The sequence below is a fragment of the Engraulis encrasicolus genome, chromosome 10, assembly GCF_034702125.1.
Source record: "Engraulis encrasicolus isolate BLACKSEA-1 chromosome 10, IST_EnEncr_1.0, whole genome shotgun sequence".
Taxonomy (NCBI): Eukaryota; Metazoa; Chordata; class Actinopteri; order Clupeiformes; family Engraulidae; genus Engraulis; species Engraulis encrasicolus.
The window spans coordinates 30,065,519-30,091,657 of NC_085866.1; the positions used below are offsets into that span (position 1 = coordinate 30,065,519).

General features: G+C 41.5%; 1 protein-coding gene across 1 annotated transcript; it reads right to left on the bottom strand.

The window, feature by feature from the left end:
* Nucleotides 1-9,859: 9,859 nt before the first annotated feature.
* LOC134456184 (GTPase IMAP family member 9-like) lies at nucleotides 9,860-21,490 on the bottom strand. The gene is made up of 2 exons (XM_063207580.1): nucleotides 21,435-21,490; nucleotides 9,860-11,010 (listed from the first exon to the last, which is right to left on the bottom strand). The coding sequence occupies exons 1-2, from the start codon at nucleotides 21,454-21,456 to the stop codon at nucleotides 10,112-10,114; spliced, it is 921 nt and encodes a 306-aa protein (XP_063063650.1). The 5' UTR covers nucleotides 21,457-21,490; the 3' UTR covers nucleotides 9,860-10,111.
* Between the last annotated feature and the right edge of the window lie 4,649 nt (nucleotides 21,491-26,139).

Sequence of the window (26,139 nt, forward strand, 5' to 3'; positions counted from 1 at the left end):
CCTTGTTTATCTAAAACAATTAGACAATTCTCAGTCTAATGGTTGCCCTCTCCAAAACAGGTCAGCATTATTTCATTGTGTAAGTCATCATAGGCAAAGTGGTCTACGCAATTCCCAAAACAGTCAAGGACATCATATTTTAAGAATTTCATTACATAGTAAATGTTCAACAGGTCAGATGGTATTGTAACTTTACTAGTTAGTAGAAAATAATTTTACAACCGTGTATACTACAGTTTCCTCTGTTATTTGGCTAATTTCATGACATTTTTTCAAACGACATTCTGTTTTGAACAATTGCTAGTTGCTTTGGCATTTGTCCATGTTATTTTGTGAATGTTATCTCTGTTTTGAGAAATGAGCCAAACCCATGAGAAACCTGTGATATATGGGCATTACTTTCAGTATATGAATTTACAGTAAAGAAAGTTACTGATAAATGTCCTTGGTAAATTATCTGTGTTGTCAAACTTCAATGGTTTCACTCACTTTTTCATTTTTATACATAGTCGAAATCTGTTATCTGAACGTAGATAAAACACCTAACCATTTTGACTGGCAGTGCTTACACAATGGCAAAGGAACAATTTATTTTGGGGGTACTGATGATATATGTGGGGAAGAAATTTAGTTTTGACACATGGATAAACTGTTTTTGGGGTGATATGAGCGAGTGATGAGGATCCATGTAGTTATGCTGAACCATCCAGTTTATTTTGACAGAAGGACTAAATGAATGCAAATGAGCCAAAGCATCAAACACAAGCAGGTAATTGGAGTGCTTCTGGGTCTTCACCTTTTTTCCTTGGTGCTCATCAGTGTAGGGGCTCTCAAACTTGGTCCAGGAAGACAGATGCTGAGGCACTCAAGGTTGCAATTTTTTTACTTTTTTATTTGGCTACAATGCCTACGCGTTTCGGCCCTTATGGCCTTCTTCAGGGCGTGAGCCAAAGCAATTGAGAAGGATCTATGCCATTTTGATGGTACTGACTATTTATATGTGAGACGGTTTAGTGCTGATGCAAGAATGAGGTGTTTTGGGAGGTATATGACATTTAGCTAGTTATCTGAACTGTTGTGCAGAAGTGTAAGAATGTTTGGCCAAATGATCCAATGGTTATAGGAATGTCATCTCAGTTTCAAGAAATGAGCCAAACCAATCGAGAAAAACTGTAATTCAACCATTATCTGGTTGCAGTCATATGATACGTCATGATCACATGGGACATTCACAAGTTCATTGATGACTTATATGAAGAAAATGTGCTGACATGTTTTCAGGACAACCATTACACTGAGAATCAACCAATTGGGATAGATCAGCAAGGTACATTCATTTGAAAATTCTACTAAATGTAAGCTGATTGTGTTAACTGTAGGATACTTGTACATAGCCATTTGCAAGGATGTACTAAATGATTGAGACATGTACAAAAGCGTTTGAAATTTGATGAAAGCAATGATAAATGCCATTCTGTTGTGAGGAACTGCAAATTAGTTTTGGGATTTGTCCATGTTTTGAGAATGACATCTCAGTTTCAAGAAATGAGCCAAACCAATGGAGAAAAACTGTAACACACTGTCCGCCAAACTGCTATCTGTCTTTGCTGCCTATATCTTCATGCAAGTTGCTATTTACCTGTGGTGATTTTGGAGGCTGACAGCCCTTGGGAATAAGCTGTCTGTCCCTGTTTGTCTTGGCTGTTAGCACTGTCACCCCTCACCTCACACACAGCCCCTAACAGCCTCATTACCATAACAAAATGAGTGATTAGTGTATTAGGTAAAAGCCGCCGGGTCAAATGACCCCTCTCTGGTACTTCTAGGTAGGCAGAAAAATCTTGGTAGTTCTAGTGTTAAAAAAAACAGTGTTTCCCTCTGTCATGCCTCAATTTGCCATTGCAGAATGTGCTATACTCCCATCTGCCATCAGACAGGAACAGGTGAAGTCATTTCAACACATGTCATAAAATATGTCCTTGAGGTGAAGTTCATGTACAATGTCCCATGTAACTTTTTCCATGTGTCATCTACACCGTTTGTGTGAGTATCTCTTGTTATTCTGTATAATCCACATAGGCTACTAGTTTTGGGGTCTCCATGTATCACTGCTCAGGGGCCAAATGTGAGGATGCTCAATGTAATATGTTTGAACTGACTGCCACCTAGTGGCGTTTCATGGGTATTATTACATTGCAGAATTACAGCCAAATGACAGCAGCTAACATGGCATCAGTCTTACAGATACTGCATGTCGTTTGATCTTACTGAAACAGATAGCAAGCAGAAATGGGGGCAGCTCTCTGGGGGAGTCTGGGAAAGCGGTTAATGCAGGGATGTCAAACTCAAACTCACAGGGGGTCAAAATTAAAATCTGGATGAAGTTGTGGGCCAAACTCAATGTTTAATTAAAAAAAAAAAGAGGCTAAATTGTACATGCATACACTTTAAAACTCAAAGGCAAATTTCCACAGACACTCATATATGATAGCTTACATTTCTGTTGTATGAGAGGGAGATCTTACATTGACCTCAGCAGACTCAGACACATCACATTTCATGTTCCAAGTGAAGTTACTATATATTAATGGTGTATGTGGGCCAACTGTAACACACATTTAAAATGATCACGCGTTGCCAAATAAAATTACCCCACGGGCCAGGTTTTGTCCCAAGGCCTGAGTTTGACATCCCTGGGTTTGGGAGTTAGACTTGTAACCGAAGAGTTGCCAGTTTGAATCCCAACAGGTGGCCCCAGCACTCTCCCGCATGCTCCTCCATGACCTGAGCTGGGTGCTTAGCTACAGCTATGTAGATGATTTTCCCCAGGCCTGGTCAAAGCTGTCAGCGGCCCTGTTGATACCAATTATCCTTCAAAAACTGTATCAACTATTTTTTTTTAAAAAACACACTTTCATAATCAATTTCATAATACGTTTCATAATCTGCATGTGCACATCATTGCACATATTCTATCACAATCAAGTGCAGTGGCATCAAAGCCAAATTTTCTGCTACAGTGATGATCAAGGTTGTGGAGATTGTTATTTTATGTTAATGCATAACTAGAGTGAAATATGTGCACTACGAACAAAAAATATGTCTCTTATTGGTGCTTAGTGTGTTGTTTTCTGGTCACTGCTGTCTTTTGCCGTTCAGAAAAATAAATGAGCCATACTTTCACAAAGTACATCTGCTCTCTGGTGGATGATGGCAGGATAGCAATGTTCTGCTCATCTTTTTTCTTATTCACCTTTAATACAGTATGTCTGGGTGCCCCTTGGTCTCTCGAAAAGAGCATGAACAAAAATAACGACAGACTTCTGCTGACAAGTCATTCCTGTTGTTGAACAAGTTTTTTTTTTTTAAAGCATAACAATATATCTTGCCAATGACAGGAAAGTCTCATATTATCAGCATAACCGGTGAACAATCCGGCTGTAAATTCACTGATTTTTTTTTGTAGTGTAGCCTACTGCATACAAAGTGAAGTTTGAGGAGTAGGCTGCCTCTATGCTCCAACAAGAGAACCTGTAAGTGAATGCCATTCAGCAGGTGTTTGTGGAGAAAGGCACCATGTTTGTCTCAGAGATCTACCTCAATCTGACTTTCCTGCTCTATCTGCTCTCTTTTCATGTTGACCACCTCATTGGCCAGTGTTAAAGACTCCCCACTCCCTGGGGACCAATCCTGTTGCGCGCCTTATCAGTTCCCAAGCAACCTCTGTTACAGGTTATTGACAGGTCAATTTAACATTTGAATGAAACCGTAACATTTGTTATGACAATTCTTCGATTCTTTTATGGAAATGCTTCTGAAATTGTAACCAGCTCTTTGTAATACTTCCAGAAGGAATGTAGATGCTTTATTGATAGGCTTTCCATCTTAAATTGTGTCGGATTTGCCTGCAAAAATGGGTAAAAAAATATCTGAAAAATTGATCATTGGTTAAACTCTCCTATCGCTTTCAATGAAGGCACTCGTGTTCTGGCAGGGACTCGCTTTTCGGCACGCCGTATGACATCCCCTACTACAGTCTCCCAAATATTTTGTGTAACAAGGGTAGGAGAGAGAGTCAATTGGATGAAATGCTATAGACCAAAATACCTTGCAGAGCAGTTAGCACTGTAGTTTTAAATAGGCTCACCCTAACCTACACAGTAGGCCTACTATAGGCCTAGTGCTTGTAGTTACTGATGTTTTTTCTTTAAAAAGTAGGCCTAGAGTAAAATAAAGTTTGTGTTTTTCTTCTGCTGTATTAGAAACTTATTACTGAGCAGTTGAACTTGTTTAATAAATGATTTACCAAAACCTTTGGTTTAGTCTAGTAGGCTTGGGCTATTAGCCTATAATGAAATATAGGAATTATAAGAAACAAGCCTGACTCTCACCAGATCTGTGTGGTTCTGCACAATTCCACCAGAGGATCTCCACGAGCTCCACATAAAAGTCAGGTCCACATCGCTGCGTGGGAAGCTTCTCGTCCTTATGAAAATGAAACTCTGCTGCCAAGTGATTTCTGTCTTAACAGGATTTTAAAAAATATATTTTTCGGTCTCGCACACTTTAGGAGGCGAATGGCTGGCGAGAGACAGGGAGGTGTTGTACCTGTGTGAAGTTGGCACCCCATATGTTGCAAATGTGAATAAAAGTATTTTGATTCGTTTGTGCATCGTTTGTGCACGATTGTGCAGGCAAAATGTTTGTGCATAAACAGTTTTTAAGATATTTAATTTTTAAGACTTAAATAACATAAATAAAATAGCAAAAGCAAACAAAACTAGAATGGGCACTCGGTAGAGCGCAAACCTTCGCCTACGCCACTTATTTTTTTCTGGCCATCTTCAGAGTGTGGGGCATAACATTCTCCAAATTTTGGTGTTAGTTTCATTTAAATCGGACCGTAATATTGTAATATTACATTTTTGGCCCAGTCTTGACCTCTTATTCAATTCAGCAAGCACACGTTGTTCTGGCATATAGTGCTTGGCAAAGAAAAAAGTTTTTGACCTTTTCATGACCTTGACCTTGACCTTTGACCCAATCACTCCCAAAAAGTAATAGAGTGTTCCTTGGGTCATGACCAATCATCCCAGTAAATTTAATAAAAATCGGCTCTATTTACGTTTTTGACCTTTTCGTGACCTTGACCTTGACCTTTGACCCAATCACTCCCAAAAAGTAATCGAGTGTTCCTTGGGTCATGACCAATCATCCCACTAAATTTCATAAAAATCGGCTCAATTTACGTTTTTGACCTTTTCGTGACCTTGACCTTGACCTTTGACCCAATCACTCCAAAAAAGTAATCGAGTGTTCCTTGGGTCATGACCAGTCATCCCACTAAATTTCATAAAAATCGGCTTAATTTACGTTTTTGACCTTTTCGTGACCTTGACCTTGACCTTTGACCCAATCACTCCCAAAAAGTAATCGAGTGTTCCTTGGGTCATGACCAATCATCCCACTAAATTTCATAAAAATCGGCTCAGTTCTGTCTGAGTTATACGAAGTACAAACAAACATTTTGACCTTGACCTTTGACCTTTGACCCAATCACTCCCAAAAACTAATCGATTGTTCCTTAGGTCATGACCAATCATCCCACAAAATTTCATAAAAATCGGCTCAGTTTTGACTGAGTTATACGAAGTACAAACAGACATATTCACAAATAAATAAATACACGGTGGGCAAAACATAACCTTCTGGCGAAGGTAATAATAACATACAAATGTTTTGTGCACAAACATTTATTTTCCCCACACACACGTGCACAAATGAAGCACAAACAATTCCAAGCATTTTTGAGTAATTTGGATGTTAACAGGTGCTGTATCACCTACTTCCTAAAAATTGAAAGTTAAATTATATTAAAATGGTTTTGTGCACAAACATTAATTTTGCCTGCACAATCGTGCACAAACGATTCCAACCATTTTCAAGTAGGCTAATTTGAGGCAGGCTGTATGAGGGACAACAACAGTGTTTTGCCTTGGAGCACTGTGTGCAATCGCTCTGCCACTGACTGTACGCACGAGTGTACTTTGTCCCTGATGATCTGTTTTCTGTTCACTTTTCTCTTTGATTGTGAAAAGCAGCAGCACAGGTGAGCTCCCTCCTCTCCTCAGCAATACAGGCAGGCAGAGCTGAGCTCCCTCCTATACAGAGTTGTAATTACAACACACAAACACTGTAATACACAGATCACAAATCACAAACCCTGTAATATCATACCACTAGTGTTGTAACTATATTTGAAAGAGAATGTGTAGGCTTCTTCTTCTTCATACAACTCTGTCCCTAAAATGGTTATAACTGTACCGTTTATATCGTTTGGTTATAACTGTACCTCTGCTGCTATCTTGTGGCCATGAAGATTAATTGTCTTGGTCCTCCAGAGTTCAGTCCTGCCTCCTCATCTCAACAACACAAATGGCCAGAGCTGAACTCCCTTCTAAGCAGATACAGTATTATTATAGAGGCAGATATTTACCACTGCTCTTCATAGCAGCGTGCATCCTGCTTTTGTGCATTAGGTACAAAAAGTTATGGTGGAAAAATCTAACCTGGATGATTGATAGAACATGCACTTGGGTAGCCGTGGCCTAATGGTTGAGGGGGGTGGTGTTAAGATTAGAGGGTTGCAGGTTAGAACCCCACCCATACCGCTTTCTACACCCCCATCCATTAAGCAAGGCACCCTAATTGCTCCAGGGACTGTAACCAATACCCTGCTAAGAGACTTATAACAGCTAAGTGTAATATAAGTGTAATAATAATGGTAATATAATAATGTAATAATAATGTTCTCCACTCTTTTGTTGTGTAAAGCGTTCTCATCTCCAATTGTTTCAAAGTGCATGGTACGCATGTATGTATGGAGCTTGTGCATCTCTCTCCCCCTTTGTTCTTCTTAACTGCAGTCTTTAATTGTCTGCAATATTTGTATTTGTTTTTTTTTCCATATAGTCTGTAGGTGTGATTTATTTTGGGTGTGATGTCTTACTTGCTGTTAAGATCTCTCTTGTGATACTGTATTGCATTAATTAACCCTATTCAGACTGGGCTTTTTTTCTGCATTCTTGGGCCCGGGGTGGGGGGTGGATGGTCTTTAGACCCCCTCGACCCCCCCCCCCCCCCCCACCCCTCATAACTCATGAACGGAATACAGTTTGACTACGAAACTTGGAGGAGATGATCTACGTATGGACATCTATGCATGACATCATTTTTGTGTAATTATCTGGTATTATGACGTCATTATGACATCATTATCTTATTTTAATGCCAAATCTCGCCATAATGTATTTTCCATCAAATGTAGGTAATGCACTTAAATTTTAATGATTTTAAGCTTCAAACCACTTAAATGCTCACAAAGTGATCTGATGCTAATGGAAATAACAAAAAAATATGAAAAAACATGGTGTCATAGATATGGTAAAGTGATTTTTGGTCAGACATACCAGTCAGAAAACCGTTGCCATGGCAACGGCAAAAATGATAAACCTAATCTTTCGGTTCTTAACTGTAGCCAACTAAATTTTAGGGAAAGTCACAAAGTTTCGTAGTCATAGCTTAAGTCGTTAAGGAATTAAACAACATCAAAGTTGGTGCGGGCACTTTTGAGACCGTAGTGGGATGCTATTATGATTATATTATGATTATGATTATCCATGGCCAGCTGCTGTGAGCCTAAAAGTGACACTAGGTGTTGATGTTTAACCACCATGTCATTATTGTGTTAATGTCAAGGTGGCCAAAACGGCCAACCTGAAAAGAACAGTCCTCCCCACTCTAAGAGGGAACACATTTACGTACCTAAGTTTAAGCCCTCTTCTATACTGCCCTCTTCTATAGGCCTACTGCCCTCCTATATAGTGCCCTCTTCTATACTTCCCTCTTCTATACTGCCCTCTTCTGTACTGTCCTCTTCTGTACTGCCGTCATACCGTCATGTTTGTTTACTTTGACCTCTTATAAGCAAGGAGGACAATAGAATACTACATTCCTAATACACCAAACACACATTTGGGGCCTTGTGAAAAAAAAAGTGTCAAATGAAATTTTAGGGCTTCATCCACTTGCTCTGAAACAGAACTCTTTCTATTCATTCTGGATCACAAAAGAGTCTTATCTAGTTCTTAGTCTTATCTAGATACTGAATGAGAAAAGTGAAGCTACGATATCCTGTGTACATTGTATGCAGGGGTGGAGCTATAGAGGGGCAAGCAGAGCATTTGGCCCTGGGCCTATAGGACAGCTTTGGCTGGGCCTAGGACAAAGTCATTTGAAAGGGCCTCTCACCCAATACATACAATGTACCGAGAACCCAATTCTGGGCCTTCTCTGTCCATGGGCCCGGGACAACTGTCCCCTTTCTACCCCTCTGTCGGCTTCCCTGGTTATTTCTATGTAACCATTGTGCCACAGTCAAACCTGTGGTTGGGAGAATATATTGGCCTTCATCAGGGCATTTGTGTGAGCACCTTTTTGACTGGAAACATGAACTGCACTGTTTTGTGTATTTCTGCAGTTTCGCTATTGGGAGGGAAAGTGGAAAACAGCGATCCTAGCGGTTACGTTCCAAACACCAGGGTGATCCTATTGAAACTCCCATAGACAAGTCTTTTAAAAAATCCCACAAAGATATGACTTGGAACTATAACACCAGACACATTTTTCAGCGTACACAATAGCATGAACTACTACCTGTGAAAATCTCAAGTCATTTTTTGCCCTTTTAAGAAAAATAGAAATTGTGCCAATCTGGTCGGAAACGGACTACAGCTCCCAGCATGCTGTGCTTCGCGCCTCGTTGACAACACAGAGAAACAAATGAACGCGAACGAACGCAAGTTCTTCGCATATCTTCACATTCTTGTAATCCTATGAGTTCCACATTGTCTTCTTATTACACATATATACACACGATCATTTTGGTATGGTTTTAAATTCTCTAGTAGATATGATGGCTTCTGTGGTGACGAGTAACCACCTCTCTGGCTCATGTTTGGCTATGCTAATTTGGCTATGCTAATTGCATGGAGTAAACAAGCCACACATGCCAGTCAGTGTAGTTCTGTATTAGCTTTTTAAAGAATATTAAAATCAGCTCAGATCAGTGAAAAACCGAACATTTTACCACCTGGTTCGATAAAACGGGCCAACATGCCCATAATATGACTGCCACTACTTCTACTTCGTCATCAGGGCCGAGATGTAATTTTTCAAAGAAAAAAAACATTCATTTGTTGCAGGGGGTTGGAACGTTGCCAGCAGGGGGCGATGAGATTACTTTCCCTCCCTATAATGTTATTGACAAATAAAGTACACAGAAACAAAATAAATACTTTGTTGAAGACTGATGAAGACGCTTGTCAAAACATTGGTCTAATGCATTGAAAATAAATAGGTAACACTTAACTTGATGCCGGCGTCATACGTATGACATAACGGTGTCATAACATTGAATGCAGTCATGCATGTGTCATAAACATTATGTCAATGTCATAAACATTGTATGACTTTGTCTTCAACCCCTTAGCGCAGCACTATGGCTCTCTGTAATGTCATAGTAATGTTGTTATGATGTAGTTAAGCATTTTCAGCAAGTGAATAGGGTCGCTGGCGACCCCAGCTGCAGTAAGAGGCTACGTGAAATTTGTTTATGACAAAGACAGGCCTAACAATGTCAACTTGTCATGGCCATAAAACGTTTATGCCATTGGTTTATGACTCGTTCATGACACTGTTATGTCATACGTATGACGCCGGTGTCAAGTAAAGTTTAACCAATAAATAAGAATGAACAGAAAATAGACACAGATGTGACACCAGATTTATTCCCCTTTTAATTCATAATCAACACCCGTTCCACTCCTTCTCCACAGGGGTGGGGAAATGATACGTGATCCATTTGTTTAAATTAAAGTATAGCTACACTGTAGCATAAGGGTGACGTTATTTCTGTTACCACTGTGCCACAGCCAAACATACTTGCTGGGAGTATTGCTGCCTTCATGGAGCAGGACCAGCAGCACTTTATTGCTGAGGTGCCCCTTGACCTTCTCAACAGCTGCCTTCAATGGACTGTAACTACAGTAATTTAGGTATGTGTATTTAACCACTGTGCCACAACCAAACCTGCTGCTGGTAGGATCGCTGCTGTTGCTGCAACAAGTGGTGCATTCAGAACTGCAGCAATAGCTCCAACAGCAGCAGCAGCTGCAGCACCAAAAGCAGCAGGTCCACACGCAAGACCTGCAGCAGGCCCAATATCGAGTCCAGTCGCAACTCCAGCTCCAAAAGCTGCAAGTCCCAGAATAAGACCAGCAGTAGCTCCAAAAGCAAGTCCAGTGAGAGTTATCACAGCTCCGATGGCACATCCAATAGCACCTGCAGTAGCGAATCCAGCCTGATGCTCAAAGGCAGTGGTGTAGTAGCGTCCGCCATTCCTCTGCACCATTGTGTTGATCTTCTCCAACAGCTCTCTGACCTGAGAGGGATCCTCGTGTCTGTTGTTGAAGACGTGGTATCCTCCACCACACTGACTGATGAAGGCCTTAACACTTGGACTTCCATCAATGATTTCTTCGACTGAAACTCCATCTGCTTCCGTACCATCTCTGTGGGTGAACAGGACCATGGTGTATGGTGCTGCCTCTTCTCCTAACAACCCCTGAATAATCTTCACAGCTTTTTGGTCTTCGTTTTTTAAATTTCCCAACTGAAGCACCACCAGTAACACGTGAGGACCAGGGGCAGCTAATGCTACACCGTTAGCAATTGCTCTCATCGCCTCCTCACTGGATTTATTGGGGTCAAATAAAGCCGGCGTGTCCACAATCAAAATGACTTGACCATCAGACTTTACCCCTGCAATTACACAACCAGATGTGATATCATGTTCCATTTTGAAGACCCCGTTTCCACAGATGGTGTTTCCTGTTGAGCTCTTCCCAAAGCCACTTCCCTCTACCAGCACAATCCTCAGTTTCATTGGCTCTAGTGGAGAAAACAAGATCAGGCATAAAATGTTGCATCAGATTATTAAACACATGACTTAGACTTCTTTATTGTCCATTAAACTTAGATGAAATGGAAAATTTGCTTTGGTGGTGGCACAAGACACACAATAAAAACACACATCACAGTCAACACAATAAAGAAATATTTAGATAAATATAAAGATAAATATATCTATATATGCGTAGATAATAAGAGAAGATAAAACCTGTGGAATAAATTAATCTTAATCTGGTAACACTTTATTTTAGGGATAGGCCTACATCTATTAGCACTAATACATACAATATTAATGCCTGGGTAAGTAACTTGTAAGGCATGTACTAAGAAAAATCAGACAGTTGTTAGACATTTACTTACTAAGGTTATATTAGTAATAAATCCCTAATTGTACATGAACAAGACATTTGCGAATACATGCTTAACAAATGTTTGATTTTGCTAAGTACATACCTTACAAGTAACTTGCACAGGCATTAACAACGTATGTATTAGTGCTAATAGATGAATCCCTACAATAAAGTGTTACCATTAATCTCATTACTCTATCCATGTCACTCAGTTAAAATTTCAAAACTATTTAAAATGTACCATATTACTGCTAAGAGAGTTACGATTAACTGTGTTACTGTATAAAATTTGAAATTTAAAATGAGCAGAACACTACTGCTAAAAGACTATTGAGGAACACATAGAGCTTATCTACTCTGTTACTATGACCAGTTATTTGATTAGAATAGCCACAGCTGATGGTACAAATGACCACTTATAGCTATTCTTCCTTGCCATTGGGATTTTAAGTCTATGTCCAGATGGCGACATCTGAAAAACACAGTGAAGAGGGTGAGTAGGATCCAGGTAGACTTGATGAGCCTTCTTTGTTAGAGCCTGTGTGTGCAAGTGTGAAAGTTGCAGCTGTTTATATCCAATGATCTTTCCAGCCTGGTTGACGATCTGTGCCAGTTTGTTCTTTTGTTTGACAGAGAGGTTTGACAGAGAGGTACATGTTACACTCACTTACTTTTCTTAGATTCCAATATGAGTGTCGGCAGCCGAGGCCTAGTAGTTAAGGAGGTGGGCTTTAGATCAGAGGGTTGCAGGTTCAAATCTACCTAGGGTGACCAGACGTTCCGGTTGACCGGGACAGTCCCGGTTTGGAGTTGTGTGTCCCAGGTCCTGAGCGAACCCTCTCGGGACACATATGTCCCGGTTTTGGCCAACCACTACATTGCGCCATGTCTATCAGGGTAAATATATGGAAAAGATTACATGTTTACCTGCCACAATTAATGGCAGCCAGCGCTTGTATAGAAAGTCTAAAGGAGTCAGTTGCGATTTGTCATTCCTCCCTCTAAAATTGATTAGAATGCAGGAAATTGCATCTAAAAAATACAAATTTTCCTGGGGGAGGACCCCCAAACCCGTTCGCCAAATATTGTCCTTCAGTCACGCACGAAGTGTCCCGGTTTCAGACTACAAAAATCTGGTCACCCTAAATCTACCTCACTCCATGGTTGAAGAGCTGTGAGCAAGGCACCTAATCCTGCATCAACAGTAATAGTCTACTTGCCAGAATACTTGGAAATGTTTGGTTCACTGATGTCTTATGATGGAAATGTATAGTCAGTGTTGCCAGATACATTGGGCTACTTTGAATGGCCGTCTGCGGGTAAAAATGGGAAAAAATGTCCATGTGAAACCATGGGCGTGGACAATGCCGGACACCATTTAAAGATGTTATCACATCCAAATGTGATGAATGTAAAGACGACTGTGCTGAGGTGGTCAAGCTTCGTGTGAATGGTATGGTGGACCTAGCCTCGCGAGCCATCCTACGTACTTCCGCCAAAGGATTGGCTCTACTACGGTAGTCTGGCCGTGCTTCTCTGTGAAGTGCCTGGAGCAGTAGGATTTTGATCGCAACGCCCCCCCCAGAAAGCAGCCAATAAGCGAATAAGCGCCCCACGTGGGGCCGAAAGGGGGAGGACGCTCGTGACAATGACGTACACATCTGCGCCAGAGCCATTGGTCTGCGCTATGTTGTTGTTGAGTAACTGCCTGCGATTGGGTGAGAGGTGTCCAATAATTTCAAACCATAACTGAGTGCAAACTTCCTGTTTCCTGCAATCACTTCAGAGCAAACAAATGCCAGACCATGAATACGAAATGAAATGGTAGTATTATGGGGTGGTCAGGACCAGGCTATGGGGGACCTGCCTGCAGCTGATATCCAGTATCACTAAAAGTGCTACAATGCTTTAAACAGGGCTCTCAAGTTTTGAAGTTTGTTGGGAGTGAACCGTCGGCCCATGGCCCATCGGCCCATCGGCCGGTTATTAAAACAACAATAACACATAAGTAGCACTAATAGGCCTAGTTATGACATTTGTTTCATCTAGTAAAGAAAACTAAAATATGTTGAATATTTTGTGTGTGTTATAATAATAATAATAATAATAATAATAATAATAATAATAATAATTTTATATATTGCCTTTCAAAACAACCAAGTTAGCTTGAGAAACCCAAAGGCCCATGCAAAAGATGGGTGCTGGGTTTCCTCATTAATTATTATTGTAGCGGCCAAAGTGGTCTTTTAGTTTAAATAAATAGAAATTGCTTAAAAATGCATAAATAGATAATAAATAATTTCATTTGAATTTGTAATTTCATAGATAAGTTAATTTCATAATTGAAATGATGAATATTGTATAGGAAGGTTAAAAGAATAAGAATTCATGTTTATAAGATTACTTGTTGTTCTGGATTAAAAATGTGTACTGTCGCTTTAAGACTCACGAGCCGGCTTCCATGGGGCACCTAAGTCACGCCCTCTACTTCCTGGTTCATGGGGCAGGGGGAGTCAAAAAATAATTACTGGGCCAGAAAATGAGTGTTTTTTTGACAGAAATCCAAACCTTGGACCTCCACCTATGCACCACAAATCCAAAAATCACTCATTTTCAAGCCCAGTAATCATTTTTTGACTCCCTCTGCCCCATGAACCAGGAAGTAGAGGGCGTGACTTAGGTGCCCCCTCTCGCGCTTTTCGTTTCAGATCGCAAGGAACCATGGAAGCGAACAGTCTTCTTGCCTGTTGCTCTTCAACTACCCGAGAGACTTTAAACCTTTTTATTTTCATTAGGCTAGAGACATTTTGTTGGTTCATGTACGTTTTGCAACTGTATTAAGAAGAACACTAAACTTCCGTTATGATTTCAAGACGTTGTGGAGTGGATTTATTTCAATTACATGGACACTAACAGTGGAAACAGTAACTTTGAGTTGGAGAAGTAACAGCGTAAGAAATGGCACTTTCCTCGCGGTCTCACCAAGACTAAACCTCTACAATAATAATAATTCTATATATTGCCTTTCAAAACAACCAAGTTAGCTTGAGAAACCCAAAGGCCCATGCAAAAGATGGGTGCTGGCACTGACATTTCCTCATTAATTATTATATTTCCAGTGAAATACTGGACGACAGATATGAACACACAGCCAAAGTCTTCTCTGCCATCTCTACTGATGTAGTAGCAATTTCTTCCATCATCATATTATCTGCCCCCCTGCCTTTGGTTTCTGAGCCTTTTCCCAGAAGGAAAGAAGGCTCTTCTGTTTCTTCCCTGACATTCTAAATAAACAACAGCCTGTTACAAACGTGTAGAAAAAACGTATGCCTATATGTCCATGACAGCTCTAAGGTGACTAAACCAAAGTCATTCTACTCTATAATACTCGGAAAAAGTACTTAACGGACTAAAGGACTAAACAAACACTAAAACATCGCCAGCATAGCCTATTTTTAATAGCTTATAGCTTGCTATTAATTCCTAAACTAGTGGTAACTTGAAACGGATATGTGTAGGCTTAATGTTGGTCACTCACCACGAGTAACACTACTGCCTAACTAATGGAATATATTTGTAACGTGATTTTTTTTACCTGCCGGGCTTGGGAAGGCCAATCCAATTTCCTCGTCTGTCACAGCTGTGCCGTTCTCCAGGAAAGTCAGAAAAGTTTCGAATCTGACAGTTGTTCGCGCGCTTAGTTGACACCCTAGCGGAAACTCCACCCTCTTTGACTAGGTCTGCGCAACAACACAGCGATCTATTATTCTGATTGGCTCAACGACAGTGCTGTGCCTGTTACTTCCTGAAACTGAGCACGCTGGGAGTGGGTTATGCTCATTAATGTTTTGGCTTTTAAATTGTGTTTGTGAATGTTTAATGTACTGGGGGTGTAAATATACTGGGGATATTATTGTGAACATTTTATGATCGCGATGTTGGGGTGGATGGGTTTATTTTATATTTTAAAGAGTTGTCACCATTGTTATGCAAGCTGGCGCACAACACCTGTAGGTTGATGCATCCAATAGGTGCGATCGAGATGTGTTAACGCATGCATGCGCATTTACACAGCAATGCATCCTGGATGGAAAATGCTGCATGACGGTTAGATTTCCTGTCAAACTTCGAAATGTCGTCGACGTTGCGTTGACGAGGTGACATGTCACATGGTGTAAAACTATCGCGGGATGAATGCGGCTGCAGTCAGATCTTGCAACCTCTGCAGTTGCTTATCCCCTTCAACGCTCGTCGGCGCTCGTCGGCGGACTGCCTCCGAGGTCACGCGTCCATGAACTGGTTGGTCAACAACTCACTCACGTGTGGTCACGCGTCCATGAACTGGTTGGTCAACAACTCACTCACGTGTGTATATGGGTCTTGTCTCACACCTCTACACAAGTTTGCGCAGGTCCCCACTTCAGCTCCTCCTCACTGCCTGTCCCCCCACTCATCACACGTGGTGTGTTAGTAGAGCAAACCGGTGCGAGCTCATCGTCTCGTTCATATTTGTGGCCGACTTTAAATGCGCTGTATTTAATAACACCCACATCGTGACAACAAGTTCTCGCTGACGTGCGTTGCGCAACGTCGACGCTCGCAATGAAGTCGTATGTGCTTAGTGTGTGAGGTGCAGGCGTCACACCTGTGAAAGCTTGCAGAGGGCCACCGCTACTGTTAGCAAAGCCTACTAATCAGTCAGATGAAAATTCGACTCTGACGAGTTCAAATGGCGGGCGTGTGAAAACGCATGTGTGGCGTGTGAGAGTGTGAAAACACTCTGAAGAGAGTGTCACACACTCTATGCGTGAGACTTGAGAGCCCTGCTTTAAAACCCCTTAGCACAGAGCCCCTGTTATAACCTTATCGACTGCAAAATGGTGTTGACCAAGTCTTGATTTCTCAACACTCTCTGCATTCTCATAGCAATGTTGTAAGGATGTACAGGTAGTTGAGTGTTTTCAGAAAAGAGTGAATAGGCCCGTTGACGGGCCCACGTGCAGTAAAAGGCTATGGAAACTATGGTACCTGCTTATTCAAGTACAAGTCCTAGACCAGTAGAGGGTTGCCTAGTTGCAGTCATTGACTAGATCAATGCAAACAAGCCAATGACCTGGACTGCGTCAGAGTTGTATGACATTTATACTGCCAATGCTGGGCTCCTCTGCCAATAGTAGTAGCCTTTATTGTACCCAAGGGGAAATTAGTTCTCACCACACAGGGTGCAGTCGCCGCAAGAGCAGCGCCCATAAGAACACAATACCCATGAGAAAAAAAGAACACAAAGATTCTATCTAAACAAAAGAAAACCTCTGACAACGATGATATTGACAGCATTATTAGAAAAAGTGTTTGCAGAACTCAACTAATATCCCCATAGTACACAGTCCAGGTCATTGACTTGTTTGCATTCATATGGTCAATGACTGCAAATAGGCTAGCCTCAACTGGTCTAGACTAGGACTTGCACTTGAGTACGCAGGTACCATAGTTTCATTAAAGCACTTTGAGTGACATCCTTCCTGGCTAGTAGACTATAACCAATAACCTGTACTTGTAAAACAAAAGGGAGCAGTGCGGTGGGACGGTACCATGCTCAGGGTACCTCTGTAATGAAGAAGGATGGGGGAGAGCACTGGTTAATTACTCTGCTCACCAACCTGTCAGGTCGAAAGATGAACCAGCAACCTTTGGGCTACAAGTCTGACACCCTAACCACTTACCCAATACTGTAGATGTTAGTTGTGTTGTCCAATTAAATAATTTATCCTGTGACTTCTGTATCAACTTCTGCCTCTTTCACCTTGTCAACATACTGATGATCGTTTTGAGTATTTTAACAAACCTACTGCTAAGCTAAATTTGCCATGGACCACAGTGACTGTGAACAGCACCTTAACCAGCACAGAGCCTATGTTATATACGGTACTTACTGTCATCAAATTGTAATGGCTACGTATGTCTTAATCTGTTCCTGAAGGCTCTCGGTAATGTCATAGCAATGTTATTATGTTGTAGTTGAGTATTTTCAACAAATATTAAAAAGGTCCGCTACCCCATCAGCACTAAGAGGCTACGGAACTAATCTGGTTTTGTGTATAGTGTGCCTTATTACTCTGAGCCCAAATGTTGTGGAAGACCTAAGCTATTTTTATTTGATTTATTTAGTTAGTTCGTTTTCTTTTTTTCTCTCTTCTATTCCAAGTCATTATTTTTTGCTTTTAACGTTGTTGTTAATATATCCGTTAAGCACATTGAGCTGCATGTCCTGTATGAAATTGTGCTATAAACAAATAGTTATATTATCATTATTAGTGACAAGATAGAGAGGTTAGTCTGACTGCATTATAGTAAAATAAGTATTACATGATGCAGCACACACTTTTATATAGCCTACATAAAAAAGCAAATAACAGTTCCAACAATGTTTGTTTTAGGAGGGATTCGTCTTGGTTTGATCTCTAAGGCAACAATGCTCCCTAGAGAAGTTACAGGAAAGAAGAAGAGGAAATTCATGGCACTCCCATTTCCCTTAAATGTCTTTATTGTAGTGGCTTGGTTACACATTAACCATTAACAAATATCCAATGTGTTTTTGCAATCATCACAGAGTCAAAGGGTTGAATGTAGTGTTTAAAAAATGAGATAAAGCCAAGCCAATGCAATAAATGAAAGTTGAAAGTTTATTACACAGGGACAGTATATATTAATAGCCTTTTTTTAAATGCAAAATATACAAGATTAAAGCCATAGGGCTACTTTCTGTCCATTTGACGGGTTAGATGGTACAGATGATACAAACAAGTATTGCACAAGTTATAAAAAAGGATCATTTCTAGCTTTTTGTCCCTTGCCAGGTTAGATGGTCATTCAAAAGTAATACAAACCGTGTTGCACAAATGATTTTAAAAAACCAAGTGTAAAATAGTGTACAACATTGTTAACCCTCTGGTTGTGTTACAAACAGGGTTACGTTCATGGTGTTAACGGTCAAAATTGACCGCCTACACAAAAAAGGTAATAATACATTGATTAAAAATCTGATTTGCATATTTTGTGATGAATACCTCTTAGACATCCCTTTAAAACATTTCCAATGTGATTTAAATGTTATTCTGCTTTGTTTTAGTGATTTGTAGGCTTTTTTTCTTATCTTGCACCAATTCGTTTTATTAACCCTCTGGAGTCTAGGGCCTCTCAGAGGCTTTCAGGCCGTTTGGAACACCTTTACTTTTTTTCAAATATTTCAACTAACTGTAAACATCTAGTGGCGCATATGGTTGTATTCTGAAAAGCCTAACAAAAAAGAATATGAGAGTAAAGTGAATGTAATGTATATAACTTTGGGAGATGTAAATGTAGGTCTGGTCATTTTTGACCGAAACACCATGAATGTAACAAGTTGAATGTAACAAGTTTCGAAACGGACATTTTTGACCGTAACACAACCAGAGGGTTAAATAAACAAAGAATAAGTTAAATACCATTACAAACTATACAGAGTTACAGTATGTTGACAGATTTGATTATCCAGCAGCCATGATTTTAATAATTTTAACATTGGTTAAATAAGAGCTTGGAACTCCTCCTTCTCTTTCAGCAAATTATATTTATTGAATATAGGTTGCACTCCTGGAGCAATATGGACAAAGATGTCAGACCAAACTCCTATCTACTGTTCTTCCAATTTTCACCTTGACCAGCGTTGCTTATTTCCTCTGGATTTCCCCCCCAAACATTTTAATTATATTTATGATTAAGGATATCCTTTCTCTGTAAACGTATATGTGAGCCGCTCTCCCGTCCAGAAGACACCCCCCTGGAAAACACGGCGACTCCTGCAACACTTCATGAATTCACTCTGCTCTCTGAAGAAGACGTTTCCAAACTCATCACAAGAAGCCGTCCCACCACCTGCCTACTAGACCCAGTGCCCACAAACCTTCTTCAAGACATTGCCCAAACAGTGGTCCCAGCAATCACATCCATCATGAACTCCTCACTCTCCTCCGGCACTGTCCCCTCCGCCTTCAAACAAGCAAGGGTGACACCACTACTGAAGAAGCCTGCACTGAACCCTGCTCATGTCGAAAACTACAGACCTGTCTCACTGCTTCCCTTCCTATCCAAGACGCTAGAAAGGGCAGTTGCAAAACAGGTCACCAACTTCCTAAACCAGAACGGATTACTGGACCCAAAACAATCTGGTTTCAGAAGTGGACATTCAACTGAAACTGCGTTACTCTCAGTGACTGAAGCTCTAAGGACTGCAAGAACGGAAGGACTATCCTCGGTCCTCATACTACTAGACCTGTCTGCAGCCTTTGACACAGTCAACCACAAGATCCTCCTGAGGATACTCAGAGCCATGGGAATCACAGGCGTTGTCCACTCATGGTTCAACTCCTACCTCTCTGGACGCACCTTCAGTGTGTCATGGCAAGGGAAGCTGTCTAGTTACGACCTCACACCCTCTCCACAGGCGTACCCCAAGGATCAGTGCTGGGACCCCTTCTGTTTGCAATATACACCTCCTCCCTGGGACGTGTCATTCAAACACATGGGTTCTCCTACCACTGCTATGCTGATGACACCCAGATGTACCTGTCGTTCCGTCCAGAGGACACCACGGTTTCGGAACGCATCTCTGCCTGCCTCACCGACTTGTCAACATGGATGAAGGACCACCACCTACAGCTGAACCTGGCCAAGACAGAGCTCCTGGTGATCCCAGCTAAAGAGTCGCTCAATCACAACATCAACCTCAAGATAGGCTCCACCATCGTGACCCCAAACAAAGTCGCCAAAAACCTCGGCGTCATGATTGATGATGAGCTGTCATGCTCCAACTACATCAACTCGGTCACCCGGACCTGTCGAATCCAGATGTCCAACGTACGGAATATCAGACCTGTGCTGACACAATATTCTACACAACGACTGGTCCAGGCCACGGTCCTGTCCCGCGTTGACTACTGCAACTCACTCATGACAGGTCTACCTGCTTGTGCGCTAAAGCCTCTGCAGATGATCCAGAATGCGGCGGCACGGTTGATTTTCAATCAACCCAAAAGGACCCATGTTACTCCTCTATTTATTGAGTTGCACTGGTTACCGATCGCCGCCCGGATCAAGCACAAGGCATTGACCCTTGCCTACAAAAACAATCACAGGAACGGCACCAGCGTATCTGAAGGACCTACTAACGCCTTATGTTACTGGAAGAGAACTGCGCTCATCCAGCACAAGCCGTCTGGCTCTGCCATCCAGTCGCTCTAGGTACTCCCAGTCAAGATTGTTCTCCGTTGTGGTACCCAAGTGGTGGAACAGTCTCCCAGAGGCAGCAAGACTGAGCACATCTCTTGCAGCTTTCAAGAAACAACTAAAGACATTCCTCTTTCGAGAGAATCTACTAGACTAATGCTTGAACTGGCCTTGCCCCAGGGCAGACTCCTGACATGGTGTTTAGTTTAGTTTAGTTTAGTTTGTGAGTGTGTGTTTGTGTGTGTGTGTGTGTACTCGTTATTTACTCTTTATATTTAAAAAAAAAACAAAACAAAAAAACAACTAACCCCTCTTTGCAACTGCACTTGTTGTTCTGTATATCTCCTGTGCACTTTGTATTTGCTTGTGATGTTGGCTTGATTATGTCCTCTTTTGAAAGTCGCTTTGGTTATAAAGCGTCTGCCAAATGCAATGTAATGTAATGTAATGTATATTTTAAAGAAGCAAATGTGAGTTAGTCCAAATCTCTTCCTCTCTACCCTTTATTGGAAAAGGGTAGAGAGAGATACTTAAGGCCAATCAGACTGCATGGTGTTTTGAAAATTGAAATAATTATACCGTGACCATAAAATTGACCTGTAGCTACCAATTCTAAAGGTTACTAACCAGTCTACGGTCTTTTGTAAATAACAACCATTGAAAAATAAAGTAATCAAATCACATACAATGAAGTCTACACAACATGGGAACACTGTGTCAATAGTAACTGATTATTATTATTATTATTATTATTATTATTATTATTATTATTATTATTATTTCACTTACGAGTGTCTTTCTCCATGTTCATCTTCACAGGTAGGCTAGATCATGTGTGCTACCACTTCTTGTGCCTCTCTGGTGTATACTGTAGTACTGTAGTAGTTTCAGCGTCGCCCCCCTTGTGTCATAGTGCACTGCTCAGTCTTAGCCTCCTCCCTTTAGTCATGTTACTATGTACATTATGAACAAGCCCATCAATAGCACACACATGATTCTGTAGCCCAGAGCGGCTCCCCCATTTCATTCCCATGAGCTGCTATGAATCATCTGACTATGCCTGCCTATCATGGGTGTTCCTATACTAGACATGGTATACTGTAGCATGAATAACTGTATCTAGTGTATTGTATGTGTACATGACAGCCTGAAGTACCGTATCTATACACATGAAATATCATGAAGTACAGTAGCCAGGCCGTGCCCTCCTAGTGACGCAACAGCTTGAAAGTCGATGATAATCAGGCTAGAAGTACATTACTGACAGGACCGGATTAAGATGACCTGGGCACCCCCACAGAAAAAAACAAACAAACAAAATGCCAGAATTACATTAACAGTGTCAAAATTGCAAACTATTTTAAGTCTGTCAACTATAGAGAGATTAGTAGCCTAGATGGATTTTACATTACTGCATCTGCAGCCAGGGCCGCTGACAGCTTTTCCTGGTCCCATGACAAAGTCATCTGAAAGGGCCCCCCTCTCAATACATACAATGTAATGGGAGACCCAATCCTGGGCCCCCTATCTCCCTGGGCCCGGGACAACATACCCCTTTGGGGTCTGTGGTCATGTACAGTATGGACAATCCCATCAGTAACAGCCACATGTTTATTCAGCACAGAACTGCTCCCCCATCTCATTTCCACGAGCTAACATGAAGCATACAGCTTAATATTACATTACATTACATCACATTACATTACATTACATTGCATTTGGCAGACGCTTTATAACCAAAGCGACTTTCAAAAGAGGACAAAATCATAGCCAACATCACAAGCAAATACAAAGTGCACAGGAAATATACAGAACAAGAAGTGCAATTGCACACACACCCACACACACACACACACACACACACACACACACACACACACACACACACACACACACACACACACACACACACACACACACACACACACACACACACACACACACACCTCATGTCAAGAGTCTGCCCTGAGCCAGCTCAAGCAGTAGTCTAGTAGATACTCACGAAAGAGGAAGGTGTTTTGGCTACTTACAGTAGTATTCTGTTTAACTTAACCAAATGTCAGATCTGCATTTGATGAAGTCAAACATTTACAGGCCAACAACAACAAAAATGTGATCATGAACTGATCAAATTCATGGCAAAGATGGAGGTAAAAGCTATGGGCGTGTGACTGATTAATTGCATTGACTGCTGCTTAGTGCTTTGTGTGCAGGTGCGTACACTCATTGGGCAGATTATCATCCTGTGATTGCTGATTGGACGCGAGGTCCCTCCTGAACATTCAAAACCACCAGACTGCTCTTCTTGCGGAGAGCCGCGAGCGCGGAGGCTTTGGTCCTGTCTGGTCGTTCTCCCCCCCTCAGCTGCGTGCCTCAGATGAGGACTTCAAAGCTGGAGGGCCGGCTCTCGCAACCTCTTTATTTCATTGTGTTTTCTGTTGTTTTATGTTGATGCTCTGCTGCCCAACTTTAAAAACAGTAAAAGACGAATCAAACTTGACTTGCGCTCCTCCTTGGTGTTATTTGCTCTCTTTCGGAGTGTAACAATAGAGTTATTGCATGCAAAGAGGGTCATTGGATTTGGCATGTGTACATTTCTCTTATCTTCTCTGCTGCCATCTGGTGGCCAGTTATAATCATTGGATCTGCTCAGTAAACTGGGCCTAGAGAATGAGTTCCCTCTTAAAGAGGAGGTAATGAGTGCGTTTTAATATGCGACCTTGCCTCCTCCACTTGCCTCCTCCACTTGCTTCTCGTCATGATGACATCACTGACAACAGCATTATATTTCAATATAGTCTCTTTCTCATTTGCAATTGGGATGGTGAATGAAAAACAGTCCCTCTAAAGTTGTTGTGGCGAGGCTGACAGCTGGGAAACTTTATCGTTTTCTCCACGGAGGAGGGGCCAGGAGGCGGGACGAGGAGACAAGCACAAGTGGAGGAGGCAAGGACTGTGGATTCTACAAGTGCTCGTGGTCATCTGGATGTACGTATGCTTGTCCCACTTTTTTGTCATTTCCCTGAATTCACGAGGCAGGCTATGCACTTTGAAGGAAGTTTCCCCGGACGATTACAAGTTCAAAACGGCAGGTTTTATCCTTCAATACGCTGGCTTCTCGTTCAATGCCATTCATTTTGAGGCTGCCTGTGACCCTCCGAGTGCTCCGCCTCCCTATTTTGCATATGAACCGACTGCCTCAATGCAGCAAAAATGCTGAGTCTATACTCTGAGTTTGCTTAGGCGGCTGAAAGGGACCAGGTGTGAAAACGCTGTATTGTGTAAATCTCCACTAGATATGCAGCATATGAGATACCAAGAAGTGCTCACTGTGTTAAACGTCATCCAACTTTGTCATTGCAGTATGCATTGCCAGGAAATGATATATGTTACCAGTAGCAAGTGTGTGAAAGCCAAATGTAGCCTAAACAGACAAGTCAGTGAGCAAATGGAATCAACAGATGACAGTAGCCTATTATTTATTTATTATAACAGTGGAGTTGATTTATATGATGTTAGGGTCTTTCTTTATAAATGAAAACAATGAATAAATCCACAAGAAACAGATACAATTTAAAATGAGATATCTTATAGCAGAATATACCATATGCCATTGTAATCAAAGAAAAAAACAAGTGGCATCACAATCCCTGCCCCAGCAGAAATTATTCTATCTTACAAACTGAAAAGGAAAATTATGGGTGTTTGAAGGAAATGTGCTTACAAACAACCAGACAATACAAAAAACTAAATGAAATAAAATAACAACAAAAAAACAACAGTAAAATACAACTAATAAAAATCCCAATACCTCTTCCCTTGCTATTTTTTAGTGTCTGTACAACTGAGGAAGGGCTCTAAATTACCCTTTTTCATCACCAGCCAAAATGGCTAGTAGGTGTTAAACTTACTAGCCAAACACACACTCACTAATGGGTCAAAGTGGCTAGTAAGTCTGTCTTTTCCACCAGCCAAACGGGAATTTCACCAACATCCGGTTGGTTAGTGTTAATTTAGAGCCTGGGAGGTATATAAAGTAAAAGTAGAGGTACTCCTACATTGTATGAACCTCAATAGGTACAGTGGAATAACTGGTGTATATAACCTGCAGCATGTACCAGTGTTGTAAATACATCATCAGTAAGACGAACTACTTAATGAACCTCTGCCTACGGTGACTGGCTGCCTTCATGAGCTGGAGTTAGCTCAGAAGAGAAATTAGCTACTTTTGTTGAACCACCGTGTCCCAAATGCCACTGGGAGGATTGCTATCACCACCACACACACTACTGAAAACACTGCTGCACCAGCAGTTCCAATAAACATTCCAGCAGCAACTCCAGCAGCAACGACCACTCCTATGGCAACACCAGCAACTCCAACAGCAACCCCATCAGCTGTCAGCAAATCCAGCAGCTGCTACAGGTCTAACAGCGGAAAAGGCAACATAAACAGCACAAAGAGCAATGACGGCACAAACCAAAGAACCACCAAATTTAACAATATCTCTCGTTCTCATTTGATGGATTAGCATATCCATTAACCACAAGAGCTACAAACCCAATGAAAGTCACTACAACTGCAGCAGTTAAAATGACAGCAAGCATAGCAACAGTTTTTCCAACAGATGCAGCTCCAGTAACATCCCCAGCAGCAGCTCCAACAGCGCCGCCAAAAGCTCCAAGTGCAGTTTCAACAATATCCCTACAATCAGGTTCAACAGCAGGTGGGGTAGGGGGAAATCCAGCAGCGGTAGCAGCTCTAACAATTCCAGAAGAAAGTCCATTAAAATATACCTCTGTATAAACAACTAAAGCAGCAAGCAAAACAACAGCAACAGCCCCCACTGCGGCGCCAGCTATAATGACAGCAACAGCAGCACCACCCACTAAGAGAACAGCTCCATCAGGAGGTTCCATAAGATCCAATCCATCAGCTCTAGCCTCTAGAGTGAGAACAGTTCCCATGACAGCTCCAAAAGCAACTACAACAGAAACTGCAGCAGCACCAACAGCTCCAATAGCACGCCCAACACCATATGCACAAGCAAAACAATCCCAATACGCAAGAGTGAGCCTTTGCCTTAAGTCCTTGACGTAGTATCTTCCTTCATTCCTCTGTACCATTCTGTTGATGCTTTTCATCAGCCTGACCTGAGAGAGATCCCCGTCTTTGTTGTTGAACACACAGGATTGTTGTGAGGATGTGAATTCTCTTCCCCTCCTCACCGCTCCGTTTATGAATGCGCACAGACAGCGTTTGCAACAGCAAGAGCATAAAGTGACTCTCTCTCTCTCTCTCGGTTGCGCAAACGGAGCACTCGCATTCATTCACACACACATACAATACTGATTCTGGACTTGGGCAACAGGTAAATGAACTTTGTTGTGTCGGGTTTTTGATTGGGGAGAATGTTGTGACTTTGGGGGGAAAAGTTTGGACAGTTTTGGTTGTCGCGGGCGGCGCCATTAACCACGAGGTTCTCATTCATCGC